Raw genomic sequence first — 17,711 nt, forward strand, 5'->3', positions numbered from 1 at the left:
CAGGCTCCCTCAGCTGATTCGTGGTGACGCGGTCATTGGCTGCCACCTGCTGGAATGTGATGGAATGATGGGATGTTTTGTCTAGAGAGCAAGTGGGTTTTCTTTCTTTTGTTGGTGTTTTTGATGTTTGTTTGTTTTTTTATATTTATTTTTATAGATAGGACATAATTGTACAATCATAATTTACTGTAGGCCTAGGCCTATATTGGATATGATACATTGGGTGTTTTAAAAGAGGTTAATGCACTAATACGTTGTACCATGTGCTGTATTTTTAAACTCACAGGTAGAGTTTAGATTCTCTGCCCGAGCCCGAGCCCGAGCCCGACCCGAGCCCGGCCGCCGTTATTTTCCGCCACTATCCTCGGGCCGTGCCGGGCCGGGCCCTTAATCAAGCATTTGTGTGTTTTTTAATCATTACTTTATTAGCCTAATTGGGTGGGGAGAAAGCTATGCCATAATCAGAAATATTATCTATATAGGCTTTATTTAGGCCAAAGTAACAAATGTGTCCAAAAGTTACACAAGTTGGACTACAGTAACAAAATGCAACACGTCATGCGTGGAGTCTCCTCCTCTCGCACACATCACACCGGGGCTGCTGGGCTGTATGGTGTAGCATCACACCGGGGCTGCTGGGCTGTATGGTGTTGCATCACACCGGGGCTGCTGGGCTGTATGGTGTTGCATCACACCGGGGCTGCTGGGCTGCATGGTGTGGCATCACACCGGGGCTGCTGGGCTGTATGGTGTGGCATCACACCGGGGCTGCTGGGCTGTATGGTGTGGCATCACACCGGGGCTGCTGGGCTGCATGGTGTGGCATCACACCGGGGCTACTGGGCTGTATGGTGTGGCATCACACCGGGGCTGCTGGGCTGTATGGTGTAGCATCACACCGGGGCTGCTGGGCTGTATGGTGTGGCATCACACCGGGGCTGCTGGGCTGTATGGTGTAGCATCACACCGGGGCTGCTGGGCTGTATGGTGTAGCATCACACCGGGGCTACTGGGCTGTATGGTGGAGCTTAAGTGCAACATGGAGCTTGAGGATGTAAAGATTATAAAAACTTGCTCAAATTACATTTTCCAAATTACATTTGAGCAAGTTTGGAGGAAAGTCGGAGGTATGGAACCATTTTAAAAAACAAGTCGTGGGCAGTGACAACATGTGTCGGCTTTGTCGACTACATTAGGCTAAGTGCGGCACGCTGCTCGCCTATGATAGCAAATACAACGGGGACTTGGATGGTGAACAGACACATGAAGCAGGCTCGCCGTGGCAGAAAAGATGATATTCAGCCTTCAACGTCCTCTTTTGTTACTTCTCCAAGCATGAGGGCGAAGCAAGCCCTCACAGAGAAATGCGTTGAGTTCAAACAATTCAGAATTGTAGTTGAGAACGTCAGTCATAACGGCCCACGTAGGCTATTAAAAAAGTGTTGCACGGGCTCGGGTTGGGTCGGGCTTGATTTTTTTGGGCCAGATCTAAGCTCTACTCACAGGTACTATTTACAGACAACAGAACGAAGGACCAGAATGGCTATTAGTTAGTATTGGTTGTTTCTTTGGCATTATTGAAATATAAATATAAAAAACAAAATGCCCTGCTAAATTTGGAGGTTTTTCCAAATTATTCATTTGTTCATTTTTACGTATAATAATCTAGTAATTTTTTTTACTTTGCTGTTAATTAGACTGTAGGCTACTTAATTATTACTGAAAAATATCACAGTTTAAAGTGAATCAAACAAATAAGTAAAAAATAAAATAGTGTATAATAATAATAATTAGTATTATTATCATTCATCTTAAAAGTCTTGATATTATTATTATTTAAAAGATTACAAGTTTTTTTTTTTAAACAAATAAAAAAATAACTTTAGTTTCTATAGTTACAGTTGACTTTGCTCCCCACCCATCCGGCGCAGCCCGTGTTCATAATCGAACACACCACAAAGGACAGGCCTTAAACTTAAAAACCAATCAGTATTGTCCAGGAGCGACTGAGTCGCAGCCGATTGGCTGAAATCCCAGCAAATCAAACATAACTAATAAATTACGGTTCCGCATTGCCAATTTCAACCAAGTCATATGACGTTTGTGGGATTTCGGTGCGGTTGAATCTGAGATTGAAGATTTGCTTTCAGGTATTTTCGTTAGGTGTTAACCCAGCCAATCACCTAGCTGCTGTAGTAAAGCGAGATGCAGACTTTAAGGTGAGGACTCCTTATATTCATGAAAATAACGTGACTCAAGCCGTCTAAATAAATGATGTAACGTTAGTTTTAGTTATGCTCAATTGGTCAACTAACTACCTGATTTGTAACATTTTAACTTAATTTCTAAATAAAATAGTGAATGCAAGTTGCCTTTGACCTAGTTGAGAAAAAACTAGTTTGTTTGTACAAAGTGTGTTTGCTTTGTCATATCGCACCCATTTGGCCGGATGAGTCACTTACAGTTAGGTAACAACGATTTCTCAATATTTCAGAAATTTCTTTCGGCCTGCCTGGTCCTCTGCTGAAAGGCTAGATGACAAAACTGTGGTCATCACTGGAGCCAACACTGGGATTGGCAAAGAGACAGCCATTGACTTGGCCAAGAGAGGTGCGTCAGACACTGATCCCCACATGAACTTTGGACTTTTTTTTTGTCATGGTCTTTCGTCATGTATAGCCTATTACTGGTTGTTTTACCAGTTTCAAATTGGGTTGGGTTTCATTTGACAATTTTGTATGGTGGTAATAAGATACTTTCTGATACCAAAAAAAACCAACTTATTTTCAGTACCTCATATGGGGGAATAAAATAACCGTTCTTCTAACAAAATAAGGCAAATTTCTCAAATGCATCAGTGTTTAATTTTGTCCTAAAAAAAAGAAAGCAATGCAGCAGTTCAAATACAAAATGTATTTCCCCTAAAGTGACCCAAAGTCGCATATTAAGCTCCACAAAACGTTAACTTGTAATCTTTCATATTTTATGTCCAGTTAAAGAAGCAGCTAATTAAATAGAGAAGTAAAAGAGATGGTTTGGATATTTTGAAGTGGGATTGTATGAGGTACTTATCCATAGTCAGTGTGTTGCCTACAGTGGCAGCAGCTAAATGTATTTTAGGCACCTAAAAACAGGACCACCTCAAAAAGTTCATATCTGTTTGTGTATGCTATATTTAAAATATTTCACCACTTTTCTTCAAAGCCACCAGACTCCTTTGACAAAAAAACCCAGTAATTTTACCTCACAGAACACGGAAGTCCACCACTGCTTCGGTGGGTTAGCTTGTTTGTGTTGTTGTGCAACTTTGGTGAATCTGAATTAATGCTTTAAAACATCTAAGTCACCATTTTTCATATTTTCTAGTAGCTTTCAGTGAAGCTTAAAGGGAAAAGTCACCACTTTTCATGTAGATGTCCAATCGGTACTGGTCAGTATATGTAGTATATTGTGTGCTACATGTATATTGACTGACAAAGTAAGTTTTCCTTCTCGTGGCCACATGGCAGCTGTGCCTACATGTACCACAATGCATTGCATGCGAGCAGCAACTTGGCTAAGCTCTCCTAGTTTTCTTTAGTCACATTTTTTTTTTCCCAGTTTATCTTTAGGATCCTGAAGGTCTTCAGCACACCTCTGTCCAAGTAAACATGCAGAAATGCACACACAGCCTGTGAGAGCCAGAGTATCCAGCAAAAAAACATGGCGAAAACTGCCCACGCTGACATTCATTACAGCAGAGTGATTCAGTTTCTGTTGGCATCAAAGGGCAATTTGAGCAAAGGCACCACCAGTCGGTGTTTGATCTTGACAGCTCAAGTTCTGAAGGCTCCAAATCTCCCCGCTGCATCTGCAGCCTCCCTCAGCCTCTCTCTGGCTGAATACGGATACGGCTGAATGTCCGAGTCAGTAAACGCACATATAATGTACACTGTATATAAAAAAATAAATAAAAATAATCCATAACATCCTCTCGCTGATGGAAACACCGCTGCATTGCGCCCCCAGCTACTGAAGTAGCTTGTAGCTCTTCCGTCACGTCACTGGAGGACAGAAGTAGAGCTGAGCCCCAAAGACGCAGAACATTGGGGGGGGAAAAAAGAAGGCTTTTTTCACACCATATCCCTCATTCAGATAGATCGAGTTATGTTACTTTGGCCGTTTAGGAGAAACAATTACTTTCATCTCTTTTTTTAAGATGAATATACATATAATAAACAGACGTGGTGATGTTATTTAGAGAGTAAATTCTGGAGCTCCTTAATATAAATTAATAAATAATTGTATCTATTCATTTTTCATGCAGCTGCTTCACACAGTACATTGACACAACATCACAAATTGGGAGTTTCTTGTCTACACTTTAAGCTAAACTTTGTTAAAACACAGTAAATTGAGTAGTGTTTACTTTTTACACGGGTCATCTTGATAATTTCTAAGACTATTTTTTGTATATTGACTCCATTTCTTTTTGTCCAGGTTGAAACCTTTTATGAAATACAGTACACACATTTAGTCTCTAGGGGGTGTTCTTCACCAATATTACAGTACATTAGGGCTTGGCGATATGGAGAAAATCAGGTATCCCGATATTCTTGACCAAATACATCGATATCCATATTGCGCCGATATTGTATGCTTGACAGTTGGTGCTTTCACAAAATATTTTTTACAATGACATTTTAGATAAATAATCATCAATAATGTGGTTTAACAGTTTCAAGTGAAATTATAGAGATTGTTTTCCAGCTATGTACTGACTTTGTTTACATGCATGCACGAAAATACTGTGATGTTGAAACAAATCTGCAATTGTTCAAATGATTTTCACTCAAAAACAGATTTTCTAAGAAAATTGAGTTAGTATGTGCTTGGTATTATCTGTCCAGACAACGCTATTGTATATCACGATGTCTCGATATATGATTTCATCACGATAGGTTTCCTCTGAATCACGATAAATTATCATATTGAATTGTGACCCAGCCCTACAGTACATGCGTTATTAGATGTATACAGACATTGCTTCTGCTGTTGTATCTCACTGCTGTATGTTGTTCTGTTTAGGAGCAAAGGTCATCATGGCGTGCAGGGACATGGAGAGAGCACAGGCCGCTTTGAAAGAAGTCACTGAAAACTCAGGCAGCGAAAATGTCGTTTGCATGAAACTCGACTTGGCAGATAGCAAGTCGATTAAAGAATTCGCTGAAGCCATCAACAAAGGTTAACTCATTTATTCCTTAGAAAAATGTACAAATGGCGGGACTTCATAGAGACAAACATTTAACTTCTCAATGTCCTTTTTGTGCAGGAGAGCCGAAGCTCAACATCCTTGTCAACAATGCTGGTGTGATGGTTTGTCCTTTTGGGAAAACGGCAGATGGCTTTGAGATGCAGATCGGCGTCAATCACTTTGGTAAATAAAACTATGTCTTGCCTGTGTCATGAGAAAAGAAGTCAAAGATGTGAGTCCAGAATGGACTGTCCTGGACTTAATATAGCACCTGGAGTCTGATTTGACACCTACATTATTAGTAATATTAAAGTAAATTAAGTAAATATAATTAAAAGCTATTTTAAAGGAATCTCTTCAGATACTTTAGTTGTTTTTTTTTGTCATGTTGGACTGCCAACATCAGTAAAGTACTCAGGGCATTCAGAACAATTCCTATAATGTCCACTAGGAGGCAGATGTGTCTTTTTCTCCCCTACACTTGGCGATTTGTGTTCTTACTAAATGTGATATAGTGTCCCATCACTTTGGTTTCACTGTAACATTTGTAATGCGTTACTTTGAAAATGGTTAAAAGCAAATCATATGTCACTGATCTTACCTTGCCATTACGTTCTTAAAGGATTAATTAACAGGATTACCCTCACCTGTATATAGCCCTCTATAATACTTGATTACAGCATTAGGCTTTTTGCTGTTAAACATTTATTGGTGTTGACATTATTAGGGCTGAATGTGCTAGTGGTTGATTGGGGTTAAGATAAAAGATATGAGTGTTTAATTATGTTTGTGATAGCATTAACTGCTTATCAATAAGGTTAAACTAAATACTTGAAATACCTCTCTGCATAACACAATAAAATTCAACAGCACCACAAACTACAGCCTCCAAAATGAAACTCTCAAATTTGGTCAACAAAGGCTGAACGCTTTTCTTACATATTTCTTTTGCCATAATATTTGTGAGATACAATATCCTCTTTCTAATTTCTCAAACTCTGAATTGAACATGAATGTCATTTCATTGTTCTCCAGGTCACTTCCTGTTGACATATTTGTTGCTTGACCTGATTAAAAGATCGGCACCAGCCAGGATTGTCACTGTGTCCTCCATGGCTCATTCCTGGGGCTCCATCAATCTGGAGGACATCAACAGCGAGAAGAGTTACGACAAGAAGGCAGCCTACGCTCAGAGCAAGCTAGCCAATATCCTCTTCACCCGCTCCCTAGCTAAGAAACTAGAAGGTGTGCAATATGCCCATATCTCTGTCATAAAGCCATTTTAAGAGAAGGTGGAAAATGATTTCCAGTACAGTTACAATAATTATAGAATTGACTTGTCTTTCAGGCACAGGTGTGATGACATATTCTCTCCATCCTGGAGTCGTCCAGACAGATTTATGGCGTCATCTGAGCGGACCTCAACAGATTGTCATGAAGATGGTCAGCCCTTTCACCAAAAACTCTTCCCAGGGAGCTCAGACGAGCATCTACTGCGCAGTGGAACCGTCACTGGCGAAAGAGAGCGGTGGATATTACAGGTACACTTTGTTTTTACATGCAGCTAAGTGTGTGTGTGTGTGTGTGTGTGTGTGTGTGTGTGTGTGTGTGTGTGTGAATATGTTAATGTTCTTACAAATACCTAATACACAATATAGTAACCAAACTAGTATATATAAAATAACTGCTACATGGCTTTGTTAGCTACCTAGCATACAAATGTAGTAAAAGCAGTTAATGTTAAGTTGCATATACAAGACTTTTACAGGACACAATAGTTTGCTTGTAGATTAGAACATATTTACAATCAGTTATTTGCTATTTGATGGAATACATATCGAGCAGCAAGGGCAGCTAGAGAGGAACTCAACCATGAACTCATTGTGTATTGAATCACGCAGAACCACATTGAATGTATGAAAGAGACAAATATCCAAATTTTATGTCGCTCATCTAATGCGTCTTTGTTTACAGCGACTGTGCTCCTGCCAACTGCTCAGCGGCCGGTAAGGACGACGACCTTGCGCAGAAGTTGTGGGATTTGAGCTGTCGGATGCTGACAATAGAGTGGGATTGAGGCAACCTGAATTTAAATCAAAATTCTTCAGTTTAAAGTCTTACAGAGTTTCTTTGCAATATATTTCACTAATACAGCCAACCAAAAAAAGAATGTTTATTTTTAATATGGGTTTTCTTACGGTTAAATCTTTTCTAGCACTTCTTGTTTGTTTTTGATACTAACAAAGTATTTGTATTTTGAACATGGCACTACTTCTAATTAAGAAAATACTAAGCATATAAAATAAAGTATATAGTTTGTGTGAAGATTCAGATTTACAGAAATGACTACAAACTTTAATAGTTTTCTATCCATTTTTATAACGGCATAGAAGTGGATATTTGGATAAAATCGTGGAATAAAAAGAAAAACTTGAGTCAGACGAAAGACTACACTGCAAATGTTTTTCTGTACCTGTATTTCCTGGCATTAAACCCAGTGTTGCACTCCATCCTTTTTGTCTTTGTTCCTACTTGCACATGCTTCATATTTTTAATTAATTGTATGCAAAGAAACACATTTTTGGACTTATTTACATTGGAAAAGGCGAGCAATCGGCACCACAACATGCAACGTGTAACACTTTTATTAATGGGCCATAGGCTTAATGACCATTGTGTTCCCTCAGTCGGCAAAAGAAAGTGACTTTACAGGCATTTCAATTAAATAAACTGTTGATATTGATATTACTCTAAAGCACTTAGTTAGTCATTTTAAACCGCTACAACAAAGGTTTTGTTGGCACAGACCCTGACAGAGAGTGATAAAGACAACCACAGATAATAAATGTGATACCACCATATGATCATTTATGTGCCTGCAGTAGATCAATAAGGGCAATACATAAAAGATAACAGCTAAATATGTACATGACTGGATTGGGGATTTGCAAAGTTAACTGCAACTAAGATGACCATCAGGAAAAACTACCCATGATTCTTCTGCGTACAGCGTTCTATGAAACTCAAATTATCAAACCAAAAACTTACTCTTGTCATAGAATGTGAGGTTGTTTGATTGGTTTTAATGAAAACACCGATATGACCCAAATAGTTAAAAGAAACCACGGTAGAAATAAAAGTAAACCCGGTACCTTTGAGTACATTAAAAATTCTTTAACATGCAGTGTTTGTTAAAACTTAATTTCTCTATTTCTCTGTGAATAAGTAGTCTTTGTTTGTTTCTATAATATTTTGATTAATTATTCATTGCATAATGTGTCCAAAGGTAACTTCATACACTGTTATTTATGGACATGCTTGCATTGTGTGGGGAAAAAAGGAAAGAAAGAATAGAGTTGGTTTCAATGCATCTCCCTTGAACTCAACATATCTAATCATAACGCTAATAGAAGGTAAGTTAAGGCCACACTCTAATTTTAGATGACTTAAGTTAAATGCAATGTACCCATACCCAATATTTTAAAACTTGATTGGTTGATTGTTAGTTATAGTAGAACTGTGATAAGCTTCAATGACACGAGACCTGAAGTCACCCCCGTTGTTTGATAACAGTGACTACTACTTCTACTAAACTTGGTCCAATCATTTGCAAGGCACCATAAATGTGTGCACTGAAGTCCTTCATCTCCATGGCCACGTACACAATTAATCATTAATGTTTCATAAAGAAAAGAAGCTGGCTATAAGAATCAAGCGTAAGTCCGGCACTGATAACATCACAGGGAAAAGGCAAACGGAATGGATGTAAGGATGCACCAGTGCATGACAAAACTGGACTAATTACACATAATTTGTTTCTGGATGTGATGTTGCCTGGAGGAAAGAGTGATGTTGACTTGATGGTGCAATAAAGAGGTTTGATTTTCTTTCTTAGTGATGTTTGCTCAGAATGGAAGAAGCTGAAGACGGTATTGCTGTGGTAGGCATCGGATGCAATTTTCCAGGGGGTAAGCCATTTGAATTTGGGAACTTAATTTTGGTTTTCTTGGTGTTTCTTTATATTTTATTGATACAGTTGCCAATACAATGTGTATTAAGTTAAATGAACAAAATCTCTGAATGTAGTTATAGAAAATAGAAAAGACAAATTACATAATTTCAACATTATTAGACGAGGTCTGAAATTAACAGATGAGTTCATTTCATACATACAACCTCTAAACGACCATCAGGGTTTGTAAAATGAATCCCTGGTAAATCTAAAAGTGATGTGTCGTCATTTTATTTTATTCTGATAAAGTTCATTATGTATGTATTTCATTTCACGACACAGTTTCTACCCTTTTCACCATAACTTTGTGTTTACAATTTAGGAGAATCATGCAATTAACAGTGGGCATTTATCTTGTGATACAATTTATAGTACCACTCCTACCATTGAACTTTTAAGTTTTATATATATCTTTCCAAACAGGAGAAGGGCTTGACAATTTCTGGAAGGTCTTGGTGGATGGGAGAAACTGTTCTGTGCCAATTCCCAAAGAGAGATTTGACTTGGCCAGCTGGTATGATCCTGATGAAAACAAAGCGGGTAAATCCCGCACGGCCAAGGCTGCTCTCATCGACGGGTATGGTCTTTAAACATTATTATATAACCTATTTAGATAGACCCACTTATGTGTTTTGCAAATATATCTATGTGTGTGTATATAGTCTTATAGACTTGTCTTTTTCCCTGTTGATAAAATGATTAAAATGATTATTATTTGTTTCTTTATTATTTATATTATTATATGAATTTTTTGTAATGAGTAAATGACAACAGATGTGTGCATTTCTCTGTAGCTCTTACTTTTAGATTGTCCTTTTTCAAACTGGGTTATTGAGACGTCTGAACATTTTTGGGACGTACTCAAAAAATCTTTATGGCGCATCTCTTTGTATCAGAAAATATATATGGATAGAAATGTTGGTGTATTCGCTTAAGTATTCTAATGTTTAGTGATTGTGATGAATTCAGGTGTACCCTTGTAACTTGTTGATTATGTCACTGCTTGTGGATTACCACCAAGTGTGAGATGGAACTTGTATTGCCTTGCCTTGGAAAAAAGTGTGGTCGAAACATTGGTTTTCCAAAGTTTGCTGTCATCTTCTCTTCAATATATGGTCTTTAAAGCTAACACATGATCACTAAAAATGACAATGATAAATATCAGCACATAGAAAGACAGTGGCAACTTGTGAAATAAGGGATTTTGGATTATCAAAAATGAAAAAGGGACCCTGAACCAACTTAAACTTTGGTATTTACTTAAAGGTGCACTATGAGTTCCTGCATGGTCACTTCTGTTGATGTTCCAAGTAAATTCTAAACAAAACAGAGCAAGCTCTCCCCTCCCCCCATGTTTCCCTAACTGTCATGACTAACTGACTAACTGTCACTAACCCCCACCCCTCCCCCAACCATCTTGTTGGTGATTGGCTGAAGTGGTTTGTTGTATTTTGGTGCACAGCCTGTGCCCCTAGTGTTTGTTTGACGTTTACGAGCCCTGTGTTGTCTCCCGAGACAGTGTATTCAGGGGGCAGGCAGTTAGTGGATCAAGGAGAGATGCCTACCATTTGAGACAAAAATGGAATTGCGCTGAAACCATGCAGGAACTCATAGTGCACCTTTAAACAAACCAAGTGTTGTACAGAAAGCCTCTTCTTCATTTCTTAATCCTCTCGCATTGCCTGTGGATAACCAGCATCCCACTGAGTTATTCTGCAGAGCACTTGTGACTTTCTCATACTATGGTCATCACTGGGTAATTTCACTTTAGGGAATTAAAGTATTAAATTATTAAAATAATCTATTTCTCAGTCACTACATTTGATTTAATAGTTTTTAAATCTTTTTAGGTTCAATGAATTTGACCACAAGTTTTTCGGCATCAGTGACAGTGAAGTGGAACAAATGGACCCTCAACAAAAACAGCTCCTTCAGTGCGTCTACAGGGCGTTGGAGAATGCTGGAATTCCCATGGAGACGGCCAGTGGGACCAGTACAGGAGTGTTTATTGGTATGTCAGTAAAAACATGCCAGTGACTGGCTTTAAAAAAAATTGTTTTGTGTAATATTTCCATCAGATTTTTACTTCTGTTCTTTGAATTATCCTACTATCTTAATAATCTTCATGTTATAACAATGCTTTTATGATAGGCCTAATGAACAGAGATTATGAGACAAATGCTGCACACGTGCACCCAAGTGTGATCAACCACTGGACTGGCACAGGGCTTGCCATGAGTATTGCATCAAACAGAGTCTCCTACATCTTTAACTTCACTGGGCCCTCACTGTCCATAGACTGTGCCTGCTCATCATCTCTTGTGGCTCTTCATCTCGCCTGTCAATCCATTAAACAAGGTCTGTACAGTATCTATAACTAAAGACCATGACACTTTTAAGAGCAGCCTCTAACTCTAAAAGAAAGCAATGCCATAGGCTTGTGGTTCTAATTACAAGAATATATTATAATATTATTGTGTGATATAATGAAATGTGTTTTATTTTTATCAGGCGATTGTGACATGGCTGTTTGTGGTGGAGTCAACTGCATCATAGAGCCAAGAGTGTTTGTAGCTCTCAGCAAGGCCAAGATGATCTCACCTGAGGGGACCAGCAAACCTTTCTCCAGCAGAGCAGATGGCTATGGTAGAGGGGAGGGCTGCGGGGTTATTCTCCTGAAGCCTCTGAAAAAGGTCAGAATATGCAGAGTAATAAACTAATTTTTTTTTCCTTTTATCAACAAGCAACCATATCAGATATTAGAACAACATCAATGAATAACTGATTGACCAACAGTACCCATACATGTTGTATTAGTCAGCAACATCCTAGTTCCTGTTAGCCCTTGTTTCATTTTAGTCTTATTGTTGCTTCACAGGCTATACAAGACCATGACCATATCTGGGGTATCATCAGCAAAACAGCAGCCAACCAAGATGGACACTCAGTGACTCCAATCACCAAACCCTCCATGACACAACAACAGAAGCTGTTGCAAAGAGTCTACTCAGAGTCTGACATTGCAAATGTTCAGTACATAGAGGCACATGGGACTGGAACCCCAATTGGAGACCTAACAGAGGCAGCAAGCATCTCAAATGTCATTACTAAAGCAAAACCTACTGGTTCAGAGCCACTGCGGATTGGCTCAGTAAAGAGCAACATTGGACATACAGAATCTGCTGCTGGAGTGGCCGGACTTATTAAGGTTCTCCTAATGATGAAGCATGAGACCATTGTTCCCTCAGTTTTCTACTCTGAAGAGACTGCCAGTGTAGATGCCAAAGCCCTGAACATTAAAGTTCCTAAGGAAGCAGAAAAGTGGGAAGCCTCCCATGCAAGAATTGCAGGAGTTAACAACTTTGGCTTTGGGGGTACAAATGCACACGTCATTGTCAAACAGTACAAACAGTCACACATTGAAAAAAAGCATGATGGGAAACAGGCAAAGTATTTTATCATGTCTGCAAATTCACCAAAATCTCTTACTCTGATGATGGAACACACCATTAAACAACTAGAAGCAGACAGCAAAGTTGATTTAGATTCTCTGCTGTACACGTCAGCTTGTAGGAGGAGCCATCTAAAGCATAAATACAGAAAAGCTATCGTTGTTTCATCTGTAGTCGATCTTAAAGAGAAGTTAAATGCCACTGTAGGCAAAAATATTCGCCCGTCTTACGCAGATCCAAGGTTAGTGTTTGTTTTTTGCGGAAATGGCGTCACTTTCCATGGCATGTGCAAACAGCTACTAAAACATGAGCCTGTATTCAGAGATAAGATCAAAGAGATTACGGAACTTTTCCAAAGACTGAGTATGCTGAACATCTTGGACACACTTGAGAGTGAGTTTGAGGGTAGTGACTTCAATAACCCACATGTTGTCCAACCACTCCTCTTTGCTATCCAAGTTGGCATTACCACCCTACTCAGACACTGGGGTGTAAAGCCAGATGCGATGCTTGGACACTCCTTTGGCGAGGTTCCAGCCGCTCACTGTTCTGGCCTCGTGACTCTTGAGGATGCTGTAAAAGTAATTTATTTCCGCAGCACTCTCCAGAACAAAGTAACTGGGGGGAAGATGCTTGTAATCAGCAACATGGCTGTTTCAGAGGTAACGGCTCTTCTCCCTTGTTACTCTGGTAGAATTTGCCTTGCTGCTTTCAACAGCCCGCAGTCCTGCACCCTGTCAGGTGATGCAGATGCAATTGAGAGCCTTTATAAGGAGCTAAGCACCTCAGCCAACAGTCAGAATCTGTTCCTTCGTGTTCTGGATGTCCCTGCTGCTTACCACAGCCACATGATGGACCCAATCCTGACAGAAGTTGAGGAGACAATTGGCTGTTTACAGGTGAATGGTCTTGACACAGAGTTGTTCTCAACAGTGACGGGCAAGGAAGTCCAGCAGGGTGATTTCTGCACAGGGCAATACTGGGCTAGAAACATACGTGAGCCAGTAGCTTTTGAGCAGGCAGTAAGGTCAGCAACTAAAGGAAAGACAAATACTGTGTTTGTGGAGATAGGGCCAAGAAGAGCACTACAGAGAAACATCATGGAATCTCTGGGTAATGACACAGCTGTTCTTGCCTCGGTGCAGCCAGAGAAAGATCATGAAACGATGATGTCCGTTGTATCTAAGCTGTTCGAACTGGGTGTCCATGTCAATTGGAACACCTTCTATAGAGGATATGAGACAATGCCACTGCCTATTCCGAAATACCAGTTTGATTGCTCAGACAGAGATGTTATCATTGGAGCAGCACAGAAAAATACAGTGAGTAATCATCCGGTGCTCTGTCAGACAGGAAGTGAAAGCAACATTTTCAGCTGTGATCTGATGTCTGACTCTTCTTACTACCTGAAAGAGCACAAGCACAATGGCATACCCATCATCCCTGGTGCCTTCTATGCTGAGCTGGGTTTAGCTGCATTCATGGCCAGTGCCAAACCAAAAGTACCGCTGAGCTCCCTGCAGCTCAGTGTCAGTTTTCACAATCCATTTGTTTTAACCAAGAATTCACCTGAAATGAAGGTTCAATTTGAACAAACAGAGAAAGAAACTAGGTTCATGGTACTCTCCCCATCTGCAATGTATGCATCAGGCACAGTGGTTTCAAAGAAAGTGAGGCTGATTGAGGAGCAGTGCATTTCACTAAGCTCCATCTACAAAAGATGCAAATCCGTAGTGAGCTTTCAGGAGTTCTATGGGTATCTCTCTCAAGGAGGCTTTCAGTATGGAGATGTCTTCCAGAATAAGGCAGATGTGCACTATGGAGAAGATCTCAAGGAGGCTTTTGCAAATGTCACGGTTCCAGAAGAACTGCAGTCTCAGTTGCATGACTACTGCATTCATCCTGTTGTGCTGGATTTTCTGATGCAGCTTCTCCCAGTTACAGTAGAGCACATTTTTGCTGGTAGACCAGGATTTCCTGCCAAAATAGGCAGTTTGACAGTGTTTGAACCTTTGCAAGATGAGATGATTGTCTATCTGAGAGCAATTGATGTGGGCATTGATCATTTTGAGATTTGTGGCTGCTTTGCAGATAAAGAAGGAAGAGTGTTGGTTGAGGTTAAGCATGTGATAATTAAGTACCTTGGCAGTCGCTCGCATGTGGTTGAGGAGTATTTCTACCATAATGCCTTTAGTGTCATCCCTGAAGGTGTCACACCTGTTACTCCTCCTAAGGCCTTAGTCTTCTGTGACTGTATAGGGATTTCTAAAGGCCTGGAACAATATTTGGACTCTAGGTCTAGATATGTTTCATTCACACATGCAAAAGATATCTTGAGCAATGGGTTTCCTTCTCTTTTGGCAAATCTCAATATAACAGATATTGAGAAAAACTTTGATGAGGTCTTATTTTTGTGGGGCAATGCAGACCTCACTTCACTGACAGCTGATGTCGTTCTGCAGAATTGTGCGAGCTGCTGTGAGACTTTCCGCCAAATAGTCCTTGAGCTAAAGCGAATTTCCTTCCCAAACTCAATCAGAGCAGTCACCTACTGTTCTTCTGACATCACAATAGACCACATAAGTGCAGGTTTTGCTCTCGCTGGCATGACAAGATCATTTGCTGCAGAGATACCAGATCTTTCATTTCAGCTGATTGATATAAGCACTATCTCTGCTAAGGACATTGCAGCCTTGTCTGAGGTCCTAAGGTCGCATCCTTGCAGCAAGTACCCAGAGTTGGTGGTAAAAGATGGTCTGATTCTTAAACCTTCCATTGTCCGCACTCCACCTGAGCTCAATGACCATTCAGAGGGCCGTTTTTCCTTTACGTTGTCTGAGCCCTGCATCATTCAGACAGCTGAGGCACACAAGATGACTCAACTGAGTGCCATTCACTTTGAGGAGGAGGCCCAGCCAATCAGGGATACATCAGTTGAAATTCGGCCCACTAAGATATGTGTTCATTCATCTGATTACTTCCCTGTCAGTGCTTCACATCTGAAATTTGGCCAGACACTGTACTGGAACAAACATTCATCACAGAAACACAAGCTACTGGCTCTTGATTTCAGTGGTACAATTACAGCAGTTGGAAAAGATGTCAGGAAATTAAAAGTGGGAGACCACGTTGCTTCCTGTTACCCCGTGGTGGCAGCCAGCAAGGTCAGAGTTCCAGAGGATGTGTGCTATAGCACCAAGCGGTTCCCATTCCTTCAAAAAGCACCCTGTGTATCCTACTTTGTGCTAGCATGGGAGATCCTGCATCGAGCCTTGCCTAGAGCCAAACATAGTCTAGGAATCATATCCTCTCTGCCTGATTCTGCTCTGATAAAGGTTTTGGCAATCACTTCTTACAAGTCAGGTTGGAATGTGATTGTTGGCACACAGTACAATGGCTCTTTTGTAGATGTCAATCAAATGGATGTATTTGTCGTCCTGCCTCCATGTGATGAATCTCTGATTGCAAAAATATGCAATTTTCCAAGTGTCCAACATGTTGTCTTCATCTGTGAATCTCAGATGCAGTGTTTGCTTGCTCAGGATATGTTCCAAAGTGTAAAGGAAAGTGTTCATGTGCAGACAATTAAGATGCCAGTCATTTTGCAAAAGGGATCCTTGAGTGCACAAGGGCCATACATTTATCACTGGCTAAAATCCTTGAACTTGAGCAGGAAATTTGTTCTTGAAAGCTTTACCTTTCAGAATGTAAAATCTGAAAGCATTGAGAGCCTAGATTCAGAGACACTAAAATCATACTTCAACTCAAGGAAGCTGGCTGTTGTGGCTCTGGATAAAGGTGGCAGCAGTACACTGTCTGACATTCCATTTCTGCCAACAAAAAAACAGCTTTTCCGAAAGAGAGCAGTGTACATAGTGGTAGGTGGTCTTTCTGGTCTGGGATTTGAAACTGTAAAGTTCATCTCACAAAGAGGGGGTGAGTACATTGTCATACTCTCCAGGAGCAAGCCCACACCAGATGTGCAGCAAGAAATACACAATGTGGAGAAACAGTGTGGAAACTGCATCACTACCATGGAGTGTGACATATCTGTGTCTGAGTACGTGCACAAGGTTATCAGTGTCATCTGCCAAAAATTCCCTGGTTGTCCAATCAGAGGAGTGTTTCACAGTGCAGTTGTCTTACACGATGGGCTGATTGAGACCCTTAACAGATCTCTTTATGAGAAGGTTCTAAAACCCAAAGTAAATGGTGCACTGAATTTGCACCATGCAACACAACACTGTCAGTTGGATTACTTTGTGTGTTACTCTTCAATCTCAGCTTTTCTGGGAAACGCATCACAAACAAACTATGCAGCGGCCAACTCATTCCTCGACATGTTCTGTCAGTACCGGCGCAAACTTAGGTTGCCTGGACAGTCTATCAACTGGGGAGCTCTAAACCTCGGTCTCCTTTTTAACAAGGAACATTTCCAGCGGTTTCTGGAGGCAAAGGGAATGATGGTATTGGATGTGGCTGAGATTCATAAAAGTCTGGAGCAATGCCTTGTGCTCAATCGACCCCAACAGGCTGTTTGCAGGTTTCACTTCAGAAATATCAGGTACAACATCCTCTCTCAAAATGCAGCCTTGACCATGCGCCTGTCCGCATTGGTAGAGGAGGCTTTCCAAAAATCAAAAGAGACAGACTCTCAAACTAAACAAGCTGAATCCGTCTCACCAAAAGAATATGTTGTCTCACTGCTTTGTGAGACCATTGGCATGGATAAAAGTGAGCTGAAGGATGAATCACCTCTTTCATCCTTAGGCATTGATTCCATGCAGGCCATGACTCTGCAGAATCTCATCTTTCAGGAGAGAGGTGTGAACGTGCCTTTGGTGAAATTATTGGATCCCAATGCTACACTATCAACAGTAGTAGCTATACTGAGTGAAGAAGGTGAAAGTTCCAGTGATAACCAAGAGTCTCTTCCTGTTGAAAGCATTGTTGTTGTTTCTACCAGATTGTAAAAATGACAGCTGCAGATACAGAAATGTAAACAACAGTTATC

General features: G+C 40.3%; 2 protein-coding genes across 2 annotated transcripts; both read left to right on the plus strand.

Annotated features, from left to right (window-relative positions):
• Positions 1 to 2,070: 2,070 nt before the first annotated feature.
• rdh12l (retinol dehydrogenase 12, like) lies at positions 2,071 to 7,743 on the plus strand. Its single transcript, XM_078280750.1, has 7 exons — positions 2,071 to 2,219; positions 2,495 to 2,610; positions 5,068 to 5,223; positions 5,312 to 5,416; positions 6,269 to 6,478; positions 6,582 to 6,774; positions 7,208 to 7,743. The coding sequence occupies exons 1-7, from the start codon at positions 2,206 to 2,208 to the stop codon at positions 7,308 to 7,310; spliced, it is 897 nt and encodes a 298-aa protein (XP_078136876.1). The 5' UTR covers positions 2,071 to 2,205; the 3' UTR covers positions 7,311 to 7,743.
• A 1,400-nt stretch (positions 7,744 to 9,143) lies between these two features.
• On the plus strand, positions 9,144 to 17,670 carry LOC144537507 (phenolphthiocerol/phthiocerol polyketide synthase subunit C-like). Its single transcript, XM_078281264.1, has 6 exons — positions 9,144 to 9,201; positions 9,669 to 9,822; positions 11,096 to 11,256; positions 11,397 to 11,603; positions 11,757 to 11,938; positions 12,124 to 17,670. Exons 1-6 carry the CDS (start codon positions 9,144 to 9,146, stop codon positions 17,668 to 17,670), a joined length of 6,309 nt encoding a protein of 2,102 aa, XP_078137390.1.
• Positions 17,671 to 17,711: the final 41 nt, after the last annotated feature.

Source organism: Sander vitreus, chromosome 22, assembly GCF_031162955.1.
Source record: "Sander vitreus isolate 19-12246 chromosome 22, sanVit1, whole genome shotgun sequence".
NCBI lineage: Eukaryota > Metazoa > Chordata > Actinopteri > Perciformes > Percidae > Sander > Sander vitreus.